This window comes from Electrophorus electricus, chromosome 13, assembly GCF_013358815.1.
Source record: "Electrophorus electricus isolate fEleEle1 chromosome 13, fEleEle1.pri, whole genome shotgun sequence".
Classification (NCBI taxonomy): Eukaryota; Metazoa; Chordata; class Actinopteri; order Gymnotiformes; family Gymnotidae; genus Electrophorus; species Electrophorus electricus.
This window is the reverse complement of record NC_049547.1, coordinates 13,532,074-13,549,866: the sequence shown is the minus strand read 5'-3', so window position 1 is coordinate 13,549,866 and position 17,793 is coordinate 13,532,074. Positions and strand designations below refer to the sequence as shown.

General features: G+C 40.0%; 2 protein-coding genes across 12 annotated transcripts in view; both read left to right on the top strand.

The window, feature by feature from the left end:
• The window catches only part of myt1lb (myelin transcription factor 1-like, b), a 73,189-nt gene extending 60,843 nt beyond the window's left edge, over positions 1 to 12,346 (top strand). For 4 of the 10 annotated variants that reach the window (XM_027015358.2, XM_035533107.1, XM_035533108.1 and 1 more), the window contains 11 exons: positions 1,858 to 1,979; positions 2,630 to 2,692; positions 3,093 to 3,161; positions 3,721 to 3,783; positions 4,491 to 4,574; positions 5,315 to 5,536; positions 5,720 to 5,811; positions 6,568 to 6,674; positions 7,003 to 7,146; positions 8,551 to 8,613; positions 9,811 to 12,346. In XM_027015358.2, coding sequence (XP_026871159.2) covers positions 1,858 to 1,979; positions 2,630 to 2,692; positions 3,093 to 3,161; positions 3,721 to 3,783; positions 4,491 to 4,574; positions 5,315 to 5,536; positions 5,720 to 5,811; positions 6,568 to 6,674; positions 7,003 to 7,146; positions 8,551 to 8,613; positions 9,811 to 9,951 — 1,170 coding nt within the window. In that variant the 3' untranslated portion in view covers positions 9,952 to 12,346. The remainder of the gene's footprint in view (positions 1 to 1,857; positions 1,980 to 2,629; positions 2,693 to 3,092; positions 3,162 to 3,720; positions 3,784 to 4,490; positions 4,575 to 5,314; positions 5,537 to 5,719; positions 5,812 to 6,567; positions 6,675 to 7,002; positions 7,147 to 8,550; positions 8,614 to 9,810) is intronic. The other 6 variants (XM_027015359.2, XM_035533109.1, XM_035533110.1 and 3 more) reach the window with 5 other exon arrangements.
• Positions 12,347 to 12,858: 512 nt separating this feature from the next.
• Positions 12,859 to 17,793, top strand: part of LOC113580665 (peroxidasin) — a 39,903-nt gene continuing 34,968 nt past the window's right edge. For both annotated transcript variants that reach the window (XR_004776802.1, XM_027015356.2), the window contains exon 1: positions 12,859 to 13,572. Coding sequence is in view for 1 of the 2 variants with exons in the window: in XM_027015356.2 (XP_026871157.2) it covers positions 13,388 to 13,572 (185 nt within the window). In the remaining variant the exon portion in view is untranslated. The remainder of the gene's footprint in view (positions 13,573 to 17,793) is intronic.

The following is a 17,793-nucleotide window of genomic DNA, read 5'->3' as shown; positions in this document are numbered from 1 at the left end:
CACTTATAGTATGCGGCTGGAGGCTACTGTCCATTTTCCATCTCACATAGAAACATACAGACCTTTCTTCCTTTTAGGTAATATGTATACCCATCATAATATTGCTTAACAAAGACTGGCTACAGTTATTTAGGTAACAGGAAGTGAAAATAAAGTCTTCTCTTGCTGTAGTGGTTGTGTGGGGTTAAAAATAACAAATTTGAGACAAAAAGCTGCTTTTCCTAATTTTCACACTTTACTGTTTGTTACTGTGTGTTATCTCACTATTCAACTTTTTTTTTCTCTTCTAGTGTATGTTCTGTTTTGTTTACTGCATTGATTTGACCTTGTTTAGCCAGAGTTGGTCCCACGATGCTTATATTTGATTTAAAAAAATTCACTATTACCAGCGATGACAGATATAGCATAGCACAGCTGCAGCTGTGTTCACATTTGCATGCACACACACACACACACACACACTTTAAGTACACTCATGCTCGGTTTTCACCACACTGCCATCTAGTGTATCACAAAATGATTTTAGCTGCTAATGTGAGATCTTGTTTTAGAAAAAAGAGATGAAACAGAAATTCCATCAGCAATTAGTTTTCTGCCCTTTTGCCACAGGTTCACCCTTTTGAGCTACTGCAGTCTGCTTTTAAAAAGGAAACCCTTTCTTTCACTCAGTGCCATTTCGCACCTTCCCCATTAATGTCCTGTTGCAAGAACCAGCTCAAAGACATGCGCCCGCACATCTGTGAGACATTTGCTTACAAGATCCCCACATCCCCCTGATGCAGTGCAATCGACGGATTAATTTTCACTTCCCCTCTGTCACGTTCCCATGGATGCATTGATTGACTGACGCGGTTCAACAGCCAATTGAGGTTTCATTATTTGCATACAAATTGAGTGTGTGGAACGGCGCTGTGCTTTCTAAGTGAGAGACTCTTGATTTTCTGTGTGTGTGCGGGGGTGGGTAAAGACACCTGTGACTCTCTCTCTCTGAAGACCAGTGGGAATATTTGATTGTTATTAACCATGATGCTGGCTCATTCACAAGCTGATGGTATAGCTTGTGCTGTTAAATGCCGAGTGTTAAAAGTAATCTGTTTTTGTTTTCAAGGTGCAATTTTCAGCTTTTTATAATTAAATAGAGGGCACTGTTTGATGTGTGTGTGTGTATGTGTGTGTGTGTGTTTGTGCACATGCATGTGTCCGTGTGTACACGTGCATAAACACTTGTGAGCGCGTATGTATGTGTGTGTGTGTGCACATGCACACGAGATTCGAGAAGTTTCTCTGGCTGGTCTGAGGCCGCAGGGCAGATGGAGCAACGTGCTGTTGACAGTAGCTACAGCCAGGACCTCCATGTCCCCTCATCACTCTCTGCGCTGGTGAAAATGAGCAGACAGTGGTGCGGAGCTGGCAGCGGAGGAGCAGTGAATGGGTGTGGGGCAGCCGTGTCAGCCAACCCTCGCCAGTGTGTGGCCGCTACATGCTCCTCCACGCTTATGGCACGAGAGCCAACTGGAAAGCCTGCCACGGCAGCAGCAGCTATGGCAACACCGCACACACCGGGGCCTCCGACGAGCCAGACAGGGCTTTCCCAGACATCCACACACACTCCATCCACACGTCTCAGCCTTGCACACTCCTCGCTCACCATCATTCCCATCTGAAATCTCTAAGATATTCAGATAGATTCCCATTTCATGGTATTACACTGTCACATGGCCAAATATGCTGACAATGTGAAAAACTTTTTAAAGCAATGCTATGACAATTTTGTTGTCTCTCTCTCTCTCTCTCTCTCTCTCTCTCTCTCTCTCTCTCTCTCTCTCTCTCTCTTTCTCTTTCTCTCTGTCTTTACAGTCAGACGATCTGGATCCCTTCCAGGACATTTTAGAGGACACTGCCTATGCCACCGATGTCACTATCCCGAGTCCCAAACCGAAATTTGCCCCTTGCAAAGAGAGCAAGAAGGACCTGATAACGTAAGCGCGACAGGGAGGTGACATCCCCCCTCGCCGGTTTTCTGTCGCTCCTTTTGGCTTTTCTGTTCTGTTGCTCTGCTTAGAGCGATCGATCCTCAGCACAACTGCATGCTACATGCCACAGCAGCGTGTCAGCAGGGCCCCTTCATTCCCAGCTGGATTTCCACAGGCTGGTGTGCCCCTGGCTTCCCACGCTTTCCTTCCTGATGCTTTACCGTAATAAAACATCATTCCCATTCGACCCGTTTATGTCACAGCTGCTCCTTAGGAAGCTTTGAGAGTTAGCATGCCTGCACACAAGCAGACAGTGAAGCTAAACTGGAAACAATGAACTATAATCGACAGCAAAGCACACTGAGAATCTATGCGACACTTCATTTTAACCCTTCTAAAGAGTCGAGGCTCTGTGCAGCATTCTTGTAAGCATTACAGTGTTGTTTCAAAATGATGTCAGCAATCAGATGCCTTGACACCATTGGCCACAAATATCTAAAGCCTTAACTGTAATGCTTATAAAGGTGTTATGCAGGCTACTTTGCCAAAATGAAGTGTTTTTTTTCCCCAGTCATATGGCTGCATACAAATTTTGTTTCCTTTTTTGTTGCTCTGGACTTTGGGATTTGATTCTATCTACTTTTTTCTGGAGACAGATGCCCAACACCAGGGTGTGATGGAAGTGGTCACGTAACCGGTAATTACGCCTCACATAGAAGGTGTGACTTCATTTTCTCATGGTGGATTAATTTATTGTTTTCAGCTTACCTCGACAATACTGTCAAACAGTAGCTAGGACAGTACCTATCCACATTAACCCTTTGAGCAATGCACATGGTTATTTTAATTTTGAATGCCAAATTAATAATAATAATAATTAATGACAGAAGGAGGGTCTGCCATTTGCTACTCAGAGGGTTATAACATATTTTAGATTTTAGTCCCCTGCATTGCATCATGGCTTTTCTGCATTTAGTTTTTTTTAATTATTATTTCATTTTGTTTCTATGTAAGGTTTTGTTTTCTTTTTTGTTTTGTTTTGGATGTTTTTGCTTCTTTTCAGTGGGTTTTCTTAACCCTTATTTTGCCACACTAATGTCTACTTTTGCCATCTTCCAGTCTTTCAGGTTGTCCTTTAGCAGATAAAAGCATTCGAAGTATGATGGCTACCAATTCACAAGAACTCAAGTAAGGCTCTGATGGAACTCAAACAATATGAAAAAAAGCTTTGAAGTGTTTTTAACACAGTGTAGTCCATGACATGGTGTAGAACCAAAGCAGCAGTGACCTTTATATGGAATACTGAAGGTTTACACTGAGATAAGAACGAAAATAAAAAGTTCCAGAAACATTCTAAACCTTTCCAGAATTTGAAAGAGTATGGGATATGTGAAATTTCTGCTAAGAGCAGTCACCAAAGTAACTTCCAGCTAGATGCTCATAAGGGCAAGTGTACTATGAAAGCTCATGATCATTGTGTATCGAGATATTAGGATTTTATAATACCTCTGCACATACCCAAATAAGAAATGCTTGTGATCTTGGCAAAAGCTTAATTTTTGATATAAATTAGTTTTGCTCCATTTAACCTGAGCAGATTCCCAGATGCACAGATAAGGTATTTTGCTTCCACATTTAATCTATTTGTAATGAAGCACTAGTGTTATCAGGTGTGTGTAGCTACTCCACTGGTTCAAGCCTGTCTTCTTATGATGCTTGGCAGTAACTGGGCGTATTTCTGTGCCAGGTGCCCGACTCCGGGCTGTGATGGCTCGGGACACATCACTGGCAACTACGCCTCACACAGAAGGTAAAATACTGAATATATGATAGGCACATACCTGTAGAGCCAAATATAATACATACACACATACTTGTACAGATCAATAGACTACATACACACATACCTGTACAACTGAATATACTACATACACACACATACCTGTACAACTGAATATACTACATATACAAATACAAGTACAGATGAATATACTACATACACACACATACCTGTACAACTGAATATACTACATACACACACATACCTGTACAACTGAATATACTGCATACACACACATACCTATACAACTGAATATACTGTATACACACATATCTGTACAACTGAATATACTGTATACACACATACCTGTACAACTGAATATACTACATACACACACATACCTGTACAACTGAATATACTACACACACACGCACACACACATACCAGTACAGTTGAATATACTGCATACACACACATACCTGTACAACTGAATATACTGTATACACACATATCTGTACAACTGAATATACTGTATACACACATACCTGTACAACTGAATATACTGTATACACACATACCTGTACAACTGAATATACTACACACACACATACCTGTAGAAGTGAATATACTACATACACACACCTGTACAGGTACAGGGAACACAATTCTAGGAATGCCCTGTATTTTTTCGCATTTCACTTATGACCAGTGACTCCAAATCTAGCATGTTCCCTCAGTTTATCAGGATGTCCAAGGGCTCGCAAGAGCGGCATAAAGATTACACATAGCAAAGAGGACAAGGAGGACCAGGAGCCAATCAGGTAATGGCCTTTAAACTGTTCAGGTCCCACCCTTCAGAGACTTACCACTGTCACTTAGGCCAGAGGAGTGAGTGTAAATTGAAATAGCACACATGAGGGGTTGGCAAAGAGCACATTCCTCAAGCTTCCAGTTACAGCCAGCCACAGCCCTCAGGATCCCCTTGCTTTTGTGGTGAAAAGGTAAACAAGGAAGTCATCAGCTTCAAAACACCCATGAACATGAAGGTCAGCAGGAGGGTAATATTCGGCCAAGTGCTTCGCTGAAGCAGCTTGTGGGTCAAAGTCACATTCGGAGCTTTAGCTGGAATGAGGCACAGCTCAGAAAGCTCAGGAAGCTCAGGCTCTTAGAGGACTGTAGTGTGGAACACTGTGGCGCCTTTGCTGAAAGTCAGGGATGTGGAAATAGAAATGGAAATATTCTTTTTGAGAGATGTGAGTCAGATGGTTTGGCCTAATAGGCTCCCATATGTCCATCTAACAAACAAACAGCTAATTGTGCCTCTACCCAACATAACCAACAAAGACGGTTGAACGTTTGGAAAGGAACATGAATTCTGTGTGTAGTGAACACCATGAAGAGCATGCACACATGCATAATGCTGACCCTTTTTTACCAGTGCAAGTATTTGAGAAACAAGTTATATAATTCAGGCTTTTAGCACACAGGAGAAGTCTTTTAGGTCATATAAGTACATGGTAGCTATTTATTACATATTCAGCTTCTGCTTTTGTAACCCTAGGTGTCCTGTGCCTGGCTGTGATGGACAAGGTCACGTGACAGGGAAATATGCGTCGCACCGCAGCGCATCAGGCTGCCCTTTGGCGGCCAAACGACAGAAGGACGGCTACATGAATGGCGCGCAGTTCACGTGGAAGGCCGGGAAGGCGGACGGCATGTCCTGCCCCACCCCAGGCTGCGACGGCTCGGGTCATGTCAGCGGCAGCTTCTTGACCCATCGGAGGTGGGACTTCCTTATGTTCACAACAAGAAGTCATCACCAGCAGAGGCAGCATTATCATGCATGAGGGCTAATCCAGAGGATCTGCAGCCTCAGCATAGACGTAGCCAACCCAGATGCCTGAGGGTTAGTGTGCATGGGTCCAGCTTCCCAGCTTCTGTCTGACAGTGTCTTTTGCCCCTTTAGTCTGTCAGGCTGCCCGCGTGCCACGTCGGCCATGAAGAAGGCCAGACTGTCGGGAATGGAGATCCTTACAGTGAAGCAGCGGCCAGGCAATGGTAAAATCTGTCTTCCACAGTAAACATTCCCACGCATGGCTGTACAGAGCATGTGGTGGAGACATTCATCAGATGTGAACACAGGGGAATCTGTTGTGCACCACAGCCATATATTATTAATGCCATCAATTGCATACAAACAAAAGAAAGCTGCAAAATTGCATAAATTAATGCACAAGAATAAAATATTGTAGAAAGGAAATATTTTACTGTGTTGTTTGAATGACTAATAAGCATATGCTCCAGTATTAAAGGACTTCTCTGGTGTTAAACTTAAGAACACATTATTTAACATTCAGGTTTTAGTAATTCATTGTCATATACTTTTCTGTAGAGCTACAGACAAGGCCAAAACAATTACCTCACACAAACCTCCACAGGACATAATTCCAGGGCACCACTGTTCTGTAACTCTAAAATAAATATGTAACACAAAACTACTTAAAACTACTTTGAATACTGAATACTTTTTTTGGAGTATTCCTTTACATTAGTGCATTTCATTCATGCTTTAAAAGTGTGAACTGATTGACAACAGGGTAAAACCTATCAACCAACCTAGTTTTCACACCGATCAACCAATTCTGATACTCTTATTTCAGTAAATCAACCAGATAGAACAACACAAATCTGATGATTATACAATGACATCTACAGTGTTCAGGTTTGATTGTGATGGCACATGACAAAGAATAATTTCTATTCATGAGAAATATTTACCCTCTTTCACTTTTTTCCATTTCCTTTTATTTTCAGTAGGTTTAGACAATGATGAGGACATTAAACAGCTGGATGAAGAAATCAAAGATTTAAATGAATCAAATTCACAAGTAGAGGCAGATATGATCAAACTTAGAACACAGGTAAGAAATTCACAAAACATTAACAAAGTAGCTTTTCTGCATATGTTACATTTCTTACATTTCTAGACTATATGTTTGTGCACTAGTAAATGCATCACTGTGCTCTACATATATGAAGTCAAAAACACATCCTGGGGCATGTGTGGAATATGTCTGTAATTCCTGACCAGAAACTGGAGTGTTTGTGTTCCAAAATGAACACACCTTTTGCATCGCATCAGTGAGAATACAGTGATAAAAATCAGGAGATAATTACTGCACTAAAGCTAACCTCTTTTCACATGCAATACATCCATAACTGACATCTCCACCAATTCTTGTTTCCCAGATTACCACAATGGAGTCTAATCTGAAGTCAGTAGAGGAAGAAAACAAGGTGATTGAACAGCAAAATGAATCTCTCCTGCATGAGCTGGCCAACCTCAGCCAGTCACTGATTAACAGTTTAGCTAATGTCCAGCTTCCTCATATGGTAAGGGCCACCACTGAGAACGGATAGCGGGCAAGTTCTGGAAAAGCAAAGGGCAACTGCGTTACAGCTTGTTTGATTTTCGTATCACAGCTCTCTGTGGCTTCCGGCAGTGGCTTCTTCTGCATGCCATATTGCAATGCGACTGCTTTCATTTATATTGCCAGTGTGAGTGCTGAGGAGTGACTGAGTGAGTCAGCCTTATGAAAGGACAGGATCTGATCGGCATGATCACTACCAGCGCTTCTTTTCTTTTAACTTTTTTTTAAGCAAGGTCACTGGCAGAGATCATGTAACAAGGCTAAAGGCCGACAGTAAATAACCGGTGTCTGAAAACAAGCTGCCAGATACTGGCATTGCAAGTGCATTGGGACGTTCTGAAACCACAACCAATGACATACTGATAAGGCCCGTTCAGGGGGAAGCAATATGGATTGTGTGTTTTGCATTGTTTCATCAAGTCATCAGCTGCATTCTGATTGAACCACATGAATGCATAGATCAATGTCCTGTTCTCTCCCAGTGTCACCCAACAATATGTTTTGTATGAAGTATATACAGCCCGTCAGAACAGGCAGGGGTTCAAATCTTACTATTTGATTTCTCTGTCATAGAAGATGTATATATTGCAAAAGAGATACTAGATTAGTTGTACTGCCTACTTCACACATCACATGCAATGTTAAACTATTATTTGCAATGTACACATGTATGCATACTTATTTACAGACATCCCAAACAAACAAAGAAAAACTTTCTTCAATAGCATCCATTTTGCATTTTTCCTGACCTCCATAACATGATAGAAAATTAAATGTCAAAAAGATACTACATTTAACCTCATTCCATGAACAGATATCATGGCAGTACAGTTAGTACAAGTAATTTTACACATGGAATGTGTGTGGTTAGATATTTTATAACTGGGGAAAAAAATGCACTTTAAAATCTCTAGAAAATGCAATGTTTGAATGTATATATGTAAGTAAGACATTTGTGTGTTATGAGCATTAACAAATATGTTTATAGTTCACTCTCTGTTTTGTAGCTGTTCGTATGAACTCTACATTATTGGTTAGATTTGCTTTCAAGGCTCTGACCTTGCATACATTACATCTGATAACACTCACTTAATTTTCTTTATAAAAAAAAAAAAAAGTCAAATAAAAGGAAAAAAGAAGTAAGCAACCCCTGTGGTGCTGAAATGCTGCTCATTTTGATCTACTGAGAGGAAGTGTGGCGAGAGCTGAGTCAGTGAGACATACTCCTGGATCCGCTAAGAAATGCTGCAGTGGTAAACCTCCACTGAGCTGCGAAATGTGCATGCTACCAGTAGGCTGTGAGATGTGCATGCTGGGTACTGTAGGCTAATACTGTAGGCTAATAGATCTCTGCCTTCCCCTCTAGAAACCGCCGCTACACAAAGAGCCTCCGATTAGAAATAACAGCTGTTTACAGTTGCATCAGCGAGTAAGGAAAACATTTTCCCTGTCTACTTCTTTCCTCTCCTGTTGTTTTTTTCGTCCTTTCCATATACTTTGAGCTGTCCACCAATACTGTTTGCATGGCTTTTTAATGTAGTTTATAATGTTAGAGCTCATTTAAATGCTTGTTATATCAGAGAGAGCATAACATGGCACAATTTGGTGTTTAGTGCAAAACTGCACTGCTAGTGCAAAAGCAGTAATAAGGGTCTGTGTGCTTGTGGTGCTACAGTCTCTGAGAATGCAATGGAAATGTTGCAAACCACTTCCAGAATGACTGTGCCCAATGTTGTGCCCAATTTTTAATGGGAACAATATCAATCAGTGAAAATAATTTTTTGTGATAATAATAGAAGAGATTTGTTTATGAAGGAACTATCTTTGACACTTTTTCATTGTCATCATTTTGCATCGATTGTATTTTTGCTGTCAGTGCTTTCATATTAAATTGATTAATTTTAAGTTCATTCATAAAACCTGAATATTCTGTCAACAAATCACTGACATGTTCAGTCCTGCTAAACCTTTTTTGGTGAGAGGTGGGCAATGCAATCCAATTTAATGAAAGTGCAAAGAGAGAAAAAACCAGATTGGAAACTTTGCATTTAAAGAGAAAAAACATACATCAGATTGGAAACTTGTGTTATTAAAAGTGAAACTGAGCAACACATTTATATTCACAGTGCTAGTGAGAGACTGCCCGAGTGCAATTAACAGCAGCCTGTAAAACAAGAAAAAGTTATTTGCATTTTGAGATTTAAGCTCTTCATTATGTTGACAGTTCAAGGATTGTTTTTGTACAGAACAGATGTGGTGTTGCCATGATCCTGTAGAGAAGCCATGTTTCTTACAGTTCTAATTCCAGTGCATTCCATTCAACGGTTCACCACAACACTCCCCCATACCTCCAGCGTTTCTTTCCATCTTGCAGAAAACAAAGAGCAAACAAATCAAAGCCCCATGGATGAAAATCACGACTAGGGTGCTGTGCACCATCCGAGCTCTCCTATCCGTTTCGCATTCTGCTTGTTTCCCTTTCATTTAAAGTCCACCCCCTCCCATCCCTGTTGACGGACGCTCATGACGACGCACTGGTGCCTTGGAGCTGCGTTTGTAGCAGCCCTGTGAGAGACGTATTCCTGCTGATCTTTGCCTAACAGAATCATTCCTCTGTGTTTCCCAGGACCCGATAAATGAACAGAACTTTGATGCTTATGTGACTACCCTGACAGATATGTATACAAATCAAGACCAATACCAGAGTGCAGACAGCAAAGTCCTTCTGGAGAATATAAAACACGCAGTGCAAGGCATCCAAGTCTAGCTCAGCAAACTGAGAGGATGCTTCCGGAGAGGGGCAGCGTGGGGGGGAGACACGCAGGAAACGGAAACAGACAGATGCCACGCCTCAAGGTTTGCTGCTGTAATTTAGCAGACAGTGTTAAATATTCACATACATCCTTTAAAAAAAAGTGTTATGCTTACAAAACTTCATGATTTTTAATTTCTCTTTATTTTGGGTCTTGCTTTAAAAAATAGTTATTGGCAGAATAGTTTTTTGAAAACATTCACATTTTGTACGTTTTCATATGAGCTAACATAGTGTGATGTAATGTTTGTAGCTGCCCATGTATGCACATTTTAGTGTATATTTCTGAACAGTAAGGCAAACAATATTGGATATACATTCTTTTTAATGCTTGTTGACAAAGCATTTTAGATTAAAAATCTAAACAATTACATCTAAACAATGAACAAGCAAAGATATAGTTACTTTTTAATGATTTTCTCCTCATTGAATGACTATGGAATTTTGGAAGATGTTTTGTGTGCAGATTGTGAAATGGCAGGGCTGTGTTTTATTTTTAACCTTGCTTGAGAAGTTGTTGACTCTTGTGAAAAACTAAGTTGGCACCTGTATACGGGGGCAGGTAAAGAGTGGTTGGAAATGAGCTTTGAAAAAGATATCAAGCTGATGTATGAATGTCACAGTTTTATTGTAAACCTCATGACACGGAAACCTAGTGGTGGATGTCCCAGAACTTTGCAATGAATATTATCAGACACTGAAAAAAAAGATTTTAAAAAACAACAACTAGATTTTGTGATGGTGAAGAGCTATTGTCATTACATCCACATTGGTGTAATACCAACAGAGGTTGTAAAGCTCACCCCAGCATCAGTGTTCATTTAGCTTGTAATAGGCACTAGAATCTCACACCATGTCAGCAATATACTACTTAACAACATTTATGGCCATGAGAGGCAATCTGCGGGAAAACAGATGGGGTATATGCAATTTCCTGTTTGTAGAAGTAGTGGGGAGGCAAACGAAGCTTTTTACTATATGTAAATGATTGATTTTTATATAAATCTTTTAATACAAATTTTTCAAAGGGGGTATACATGGACATTAAATTTAGAGACAGGCAATGATTTGTTTAAATCCATTTCCTTTATTTACAATTTTGCACAGGGACACCTTAGTTTCCATGTTGTGATGGATTTACATAAACTAAAGCAGTACTTGAGAGCCTAACTGAAGGATGAAGGATTTTGTAGAATATATAGAGATATATATAAGCTATGAAAGCGGGACGTACAGGGTCATTGTCCCCACTTTTGTGCCAGTACACTGTTTGCACTTGTCCTAAAGATATATCATTACATGTGGTGGTGTGCAATGTCCAGGTGTCTCTTTGGCACACGATTGGAACAAATAATAGCAAGGATGTTCGGCTGTATCAGAGGAAGACTACTGGGAATCAGAATAAAAATGAGGACAATATCTTTACCAATAATGTAATGAATTATTAAATGATGCTGTTTCATTTTGGTATCCTCTTGGATCTTTAACAATCCCCAGCTGCACTTTATGTCTGTCACTGTACAAAATCATTACAAAAAAGTCAGTCAAAAGGGAAAAAAAATATTAAAATCACGAGGGAGAAAAAATATTCAAAATGATGGGGAATGGAAATGGAGTGAGCAGCAGATTTGCTGGGTGTTGCAGTACTTCCGTATGTCTGTGGCCCTATGGTTTTGGTTCGGTTATTAGCTGTAGCAACCACATTAAGACACTTGCCTTTTGAAGAGCGAACGCAAAGGTGCTTGTCTTTCACCTGATCTCATCCATTGTACAACTCAGCCCTCTTCTAGGACGCCAGCCTCCATAACTGCATATGCCTTCTATCACAGCATCGTGTCTGCAACTTTTTGCCAATATAGTAATGCTTTTAATAGAGTAATAGCTAGTATCAGTTTTTGAATAAATGATTGTTATCAGTACAATGGAAAAGGGATTTTAAGCACAAACATGCTGCTCATCTACTGTTGCTACATAATATCAAATAATAATAAAAAAGATATCTGTGACTATTTACCTTGGGAAAACAAAAAGGTGTCACATACTAGAATGCTGAAATTTCATATGAATTATTGTGAATTCATCAGAGTTTATTTATAAATTCTTCATTTCGAGGTTGATTTGAGTAATCATCGATGAAGACGGGATTTTGTACGAACTATTGTGCTCTCTGTGGAACTGAAGTTTGATTTATTTTTGTACAACACAGCATGAATTTGTTGACCTTTTAATTTTGCTATAAATGTGTGAGATCACAAGTTGCTGTGATTTTTCATTTTTAAATTGTGGAATTTGTACAATTTTTGTCATGCTGGATGTTGACACATCTTACTCTGAATAAAGAAAAATTGTGTTGCCACAGTCTTGCGTTATCCTTATAATTAGAAATTCAAAATTATAAAGTTTGAAATATGCATTTATAAATGGAACTGTTATACACATGCAAAAAGAACAATGATTTTCATTTGACAAACCTCTTATTTTCAGTCCACAAGTACGGTAAAAAAAAAAAAAATAAAATAAAATAAAATAAAAACTATTGGAACCAGCGATAACTTAAGATAGTGAGTGTAAACTTAAGATAGTAGTTCAAACAGGAACAATTTACTGTTTGTGTTTTTAATGAAACGTCACCATGTCATCAGCCACATAAGGATACGCATTTATTTAGGAATTTATAGCATTCTTCCACCAGAGGGCAGCAAACCTCTAAATATCTACGCCTCCTCATATGGCAGGCAAATACTGGTTAAATGAGTGAAAAATACAACGGTAATGACGTTTAAAAATAAATTTTGAGGTAATCAAGCAAAAAAATCAAACAAATAAGAGTACGTCAAAATATTAGGTTATAATAACTCAAATGATAATGTGCTTTAGGCTGTGCGGCCTAAATAAATATTGCCTTGCTTTTCTAAATACCTAAATGTAGTTAAGGCATAGCTGTAGGCAATTCTTTTGTTAATATGCTTTGATTTACTGGAGCTAATCATATAACTGATTACTGACAACTCGTCTAGCGTAAAGTTAACTTGTAGCATAACCGAAACGGATTCCAGAGCGCTGTTGTAACTTAATAAAATTACTTGTCAACATTACCATTTAAGTAGTTTGTCCAGAAATGCATCTTCAGTACAATGCAGTGCATAATCGCATGTGGAGAAGTAAAGCGGCTGTAGGAAGGACGTTCTGTCCTGCATGTTGGAGCCCACTCTGATTGGCCTCTCGCGCCGTGTGATCCGTGACCCTGGCCCACGTCTCGCTATAGCACGAGCGCTCGGGGACCGCTGAATCCCAAGCGCTGGTACACCCGGTGAAAGTGAGTCGGCTAGAAGGGTAGCTAACCTAACCTACCTGGCGGTGTACTAACGGTTCACAGGCTGACGGCTTTGCCATGGCGTTGCGGACTGGCCGAGCCTTACCCTCGTTTTTCCTTTTAGCTGGACTCATTGTGCTCGCCAGTGGTCCGTTTATCGTCTTTGCATGTCCAAGCCGCTGTTTATGTTTCCGGACCACTGTAAGATGTATGCATCTGAATTTGGAAACTGTGCCAGCTGTCTCGCCTCAGACGACAATCTTGTAAGTATTGTTCCAAAAGACTTTTTAAAGAGAATAAAGCCTTTCTCTTCTGGAAGCCTGGAAGTTTGGGACTAGCTGCCTAGGATGGTAGCTAGAAACATCTACTTTAGGTAGCTTGTTAACTGTACTGTAAAAGGGCGATCTTTGCACAGTACTTCACAACGTACTTCACAAAACGTACTTCACAAAAGATGACTTCATTTTATTTATTCAGCTGTCCTTCCCATAAATTCCAATAAATTAGCTACATTCCATACATTCATTACTACTCTACGCTGTAAAGCTTAGGCTACGTCGTTAATTTATTCGTTTTCCATTAGTAACCGATTAATCTTGCTGTCTTCGCGTTTGGTAAACTTTAGTCATCAACTTTTAAATGTGTATGTTAATTAGCAAGCTAGCTAATAAATTCGTTGTTTGTAAAAAATAATAACAATAATAATAAATAAATAAATAAATAATAGGCTAGCTAGCTAGATCATTTTGGTTCTTTGTGTACGCTGTCAGTGTTGGTCACTCACAGTTCTTCAGTAAAGACCGAAACCAAATACATTCATAAATATTTGTCTAAACCGCATAAGGTCCTATTGCCTAAACAGGCCTATGAGAATGCGATAAGTTGATACTGTGATAAGTTGATAAGTTTAGTGGCCAAAGAACGCGTTTCTCTCCTTTTGTGTATGTGTGGTGGTGTGTGTGTGTGTGTGTGTGTGTGTGTGTGCTGCTTTGCCTTCAGCTTGTGTGATTAAATAATCCATTAATCACATACTTAGGACCACTTAACTTCCTCTTGGGTGATCTGTATCCTTTTGATTTTGTGAGGCGATCCCTGGTTTGGAACAAGCTCAACTGAACTTCTCTGTCCAGTTTTTGGTTCTCGATTAGCTGTTTTATCCATCCAAAGAACTGTGTCCACTGTGGCTTTGCCAATGAGGTCAATGTTATATTTTCCCAAGAAGTCAATGGTGTTTTTGAGTAGATCTGATTGAGCAGATTTGGAGCAGATTTGATTGAGTGTCTTTTTGGGTTTCGCTGTTGTTTATTAGTCCAGCAGGCATGTGGAAATGTTGAGTCAAACAGCAAGCCTTTAACTATGCATGAAACAGTCACTCTTGCACAATGTTTACTAGCTAATAAGGAGACTTTCGGGCAGCAGTTCGGTTTCAGCGGTACCATTGGTTCGGCCCTGTGAATGACTGCATGTTGTAGGCAGTTTGCTCACCTTTGTTGCATCAGTGAAACAACATTAAAAACCAGGCACGGTTTACAGAAGTGGCTTGAGGAGAGTGGATATGGATGACTGAAGCGTGCAAACATGAACCTCTTTTGTGAGTCAGAGCAATCGTGTGAGAGGTCACTGGAATATGTTCCCACGTCGATTTGGAATAGTCTCGTGTGATTGCAGTGTACATTCGTTTCCCAAACCAGTATATTGTGGAAACAGAGACCTCTATTCACACTGGAGGGACCAGGCACAAAGAAGGAAGTGAGCCCTAATACAGGACATAGGCTGCTCACTATACATGCGACTTGACATCTGCAAAGAGGCCTCCGGCTCTCAGACTTCCAAAACACTAGTGAGCCTATAAGAACTCCTCAGACACTAGCGAGGGCATAAGAACTCCTCAGACACTAGTGAGGGCATAAGACCTCCCCAGACACTAGTGAGGGCATAAGACCGCCCCAGACACTAGCGATGGCATAAGACCTCCCCAGACACTAGTGAGTGCATAAGACCGCCCCAGACACTAGTGAGGGCATAAGACCACCCCAGACACTAGCGATGGCATAAGACCTCCCCAGACACTAGTGAGTGCATAAGACCGCCCCAGACACTAGTGAGGGCATAAGACCGCCCCAGACACTAGCGATGGCATAAGACCTCCCCAGACACTAGTGAGGGCATAAGACCTACCTTTTTTTATAGCTTGCTCCACAAGCTAAAATATGTGGACCTCATAGTACTTTTTATTCTGAATTCAAATCTGTTTTAGAAATTTTCTATCAAACATAGAGCAATTTCATTTTAGATTAATTACATATTACTTATACATAAATAACTCTATTATTACATTTAAAATATTACTTCTAAAATGTATAATGTATGGTTTTTTTTCCCTATATTTGGCCTCAGGAACATCCTTGTTCAGTGTCCAATAGTCTGCCAGCACAGAGGGCATCCACTTTGTACTGCTTTGCCATACTATACATAATGACATGAGCATACTGGAGCAAAAATACTGTGGGTGAAAAAGAAATTCTGAAAACACATTTTGATTCAATATGCAAAAATACATAAAAAGTATGCTTGCAGGAAGGAAAGTTATTGTTGACCAGTGTAACTGATTCAGAGCGAGCCCTACTTCTCTCTCTCATTTTAATTAAGAATTAAGAATTAATTAATTCAGAGTTCTGCCAGAGATGCATGGAGTCACGTCGGTTTGTACTGCACTAATACATCTTGGCTCGCGTGGTGTAATGCGGACACCTGTTCTCCGTTGCTGTGCTCTGTGCGATCTTGTTTGAACACGCATGGGCCTAGTTAGCTTCCTTGCCCAGACCCCTCCTCCACCCTATTTAACTTTCCATGTAACTCCATGTAATATCATCCACACTCTGTCATCCCAGTTGGCAGGTTCTTCATTGGCTATTAAATAATGTTATCTTCTGACTTGTGTTGATGAAGATTCATAAACAGTGGCAAAAGGGGAGCAATGAGAAGATATTTTATAATTCAGAGTTGAGATTATATTATCTAGATTATATAGAGCAAAATATACACAATATCTTTTCTAGTTCTGAAAGCAGCGTGTGAACCAGTGCAGTAGACAGTAGACTGTTAGGCTAATTGGTAGAGCTAGAGAACTCTACTGTAATAAAAAGGACATTTTAGAATATTGTGAAAGTGTTTTACATTTGAAGCAGTTTCGTTCTCTCTGCACTTGGACCCTGTGCTCTGAGAAAAACAATAATATCTCTCATACTCAATAGTGTTGGAACTGTTATGCCCTCAACAGTTTTGAAAGCATTTCTTTAACAGTAGTAATGGCTTGTAATGGAGCTGATTTATTGAACAAACAAGTCTATAAAGAAAAGTTCTATTGTTGTTGCTTTTTGTTTCTTTTTCCCTTTTCATTTCAGTCCTGTTTACTGGGGTGTTTTTTGTTTGTTTGTTTGTTCGTTTGAGCCATCCTGCTTAACACAACTTAATGTCATCCAAGGAGATGATAGAGGTCTTTCTCCAGTTTGGTCTGATCCGTCTTTCCGTGGCTGTGAGCAGATGTAATTTTCACCTACTCTTTCGAATGATGTCCGTGGCTCCCGGGACTTCGGCAGATGGAGGAGTGATTTCTCTCGCACCACAAGTTCAGTTCTGATCACATCATGCAAGCTTTTATGGGCGCTGCAGAAATTCTTCTGCATTAGTTAACCTAGAAATCCTGTGCTCATTGTAATTGGACAAATCACTTGGCATTGTTCAGACATTGGAGGGCAGTTCAACATTTTATTATATCACTGATATTTGTGTGTGTTGGCAGTGACCAGCAGCTTATAAAATGTTTCACAGCCCCATGCTGTGAACTATAGCAGTGATTACAAACACATGGATGTTACCATGGCAACACAGGGGATGATGTATTGTAGCGTGTTAACTGTGCTAGTCAAAAAAAAGTTCTGAAGATCACATGACTAGAGACTATTCACCATAGAGAAAGATGTGAGCTGCTCCAACTAATTAATATGGCAAGAACAATGTTTTCACCCTTTTTTGACTGATGTGACAGCATGAAAAATTATTGGGTTTTGGGAATTGTATACTCTCATAAATGAAGATACAACTATATATTTTAATATTAGGTGGTTGCACAATCACTATAACTAAAATCAGCAACAATATCCCTCTTTCTCTTTGCCATGCTTGCATATGTGCGTGAGAGAGCACTCAGTCATCCTATTAGTCAAAGTCATGGAGAATGTCATAGGAGTTATTAGATTAGGCAGGAAAATGCAGAAAATTCTGTCATGCTAGACTTTTCATCTGAGTGTCATAGGATGTCTTTTGAGCCCAGTGTTCAAAAGCCAATTTGTCAGCTGTGACAAAACTGTGATTAAATCACATCAAATCAAGTGGAATTTGTGTAGTCTGATCCCAGCATAAGGGACGGCTGGTGTGTTAGGTACAGTGAGATCAGTAAGGGACCACTGGTGTGTTAGGCACTG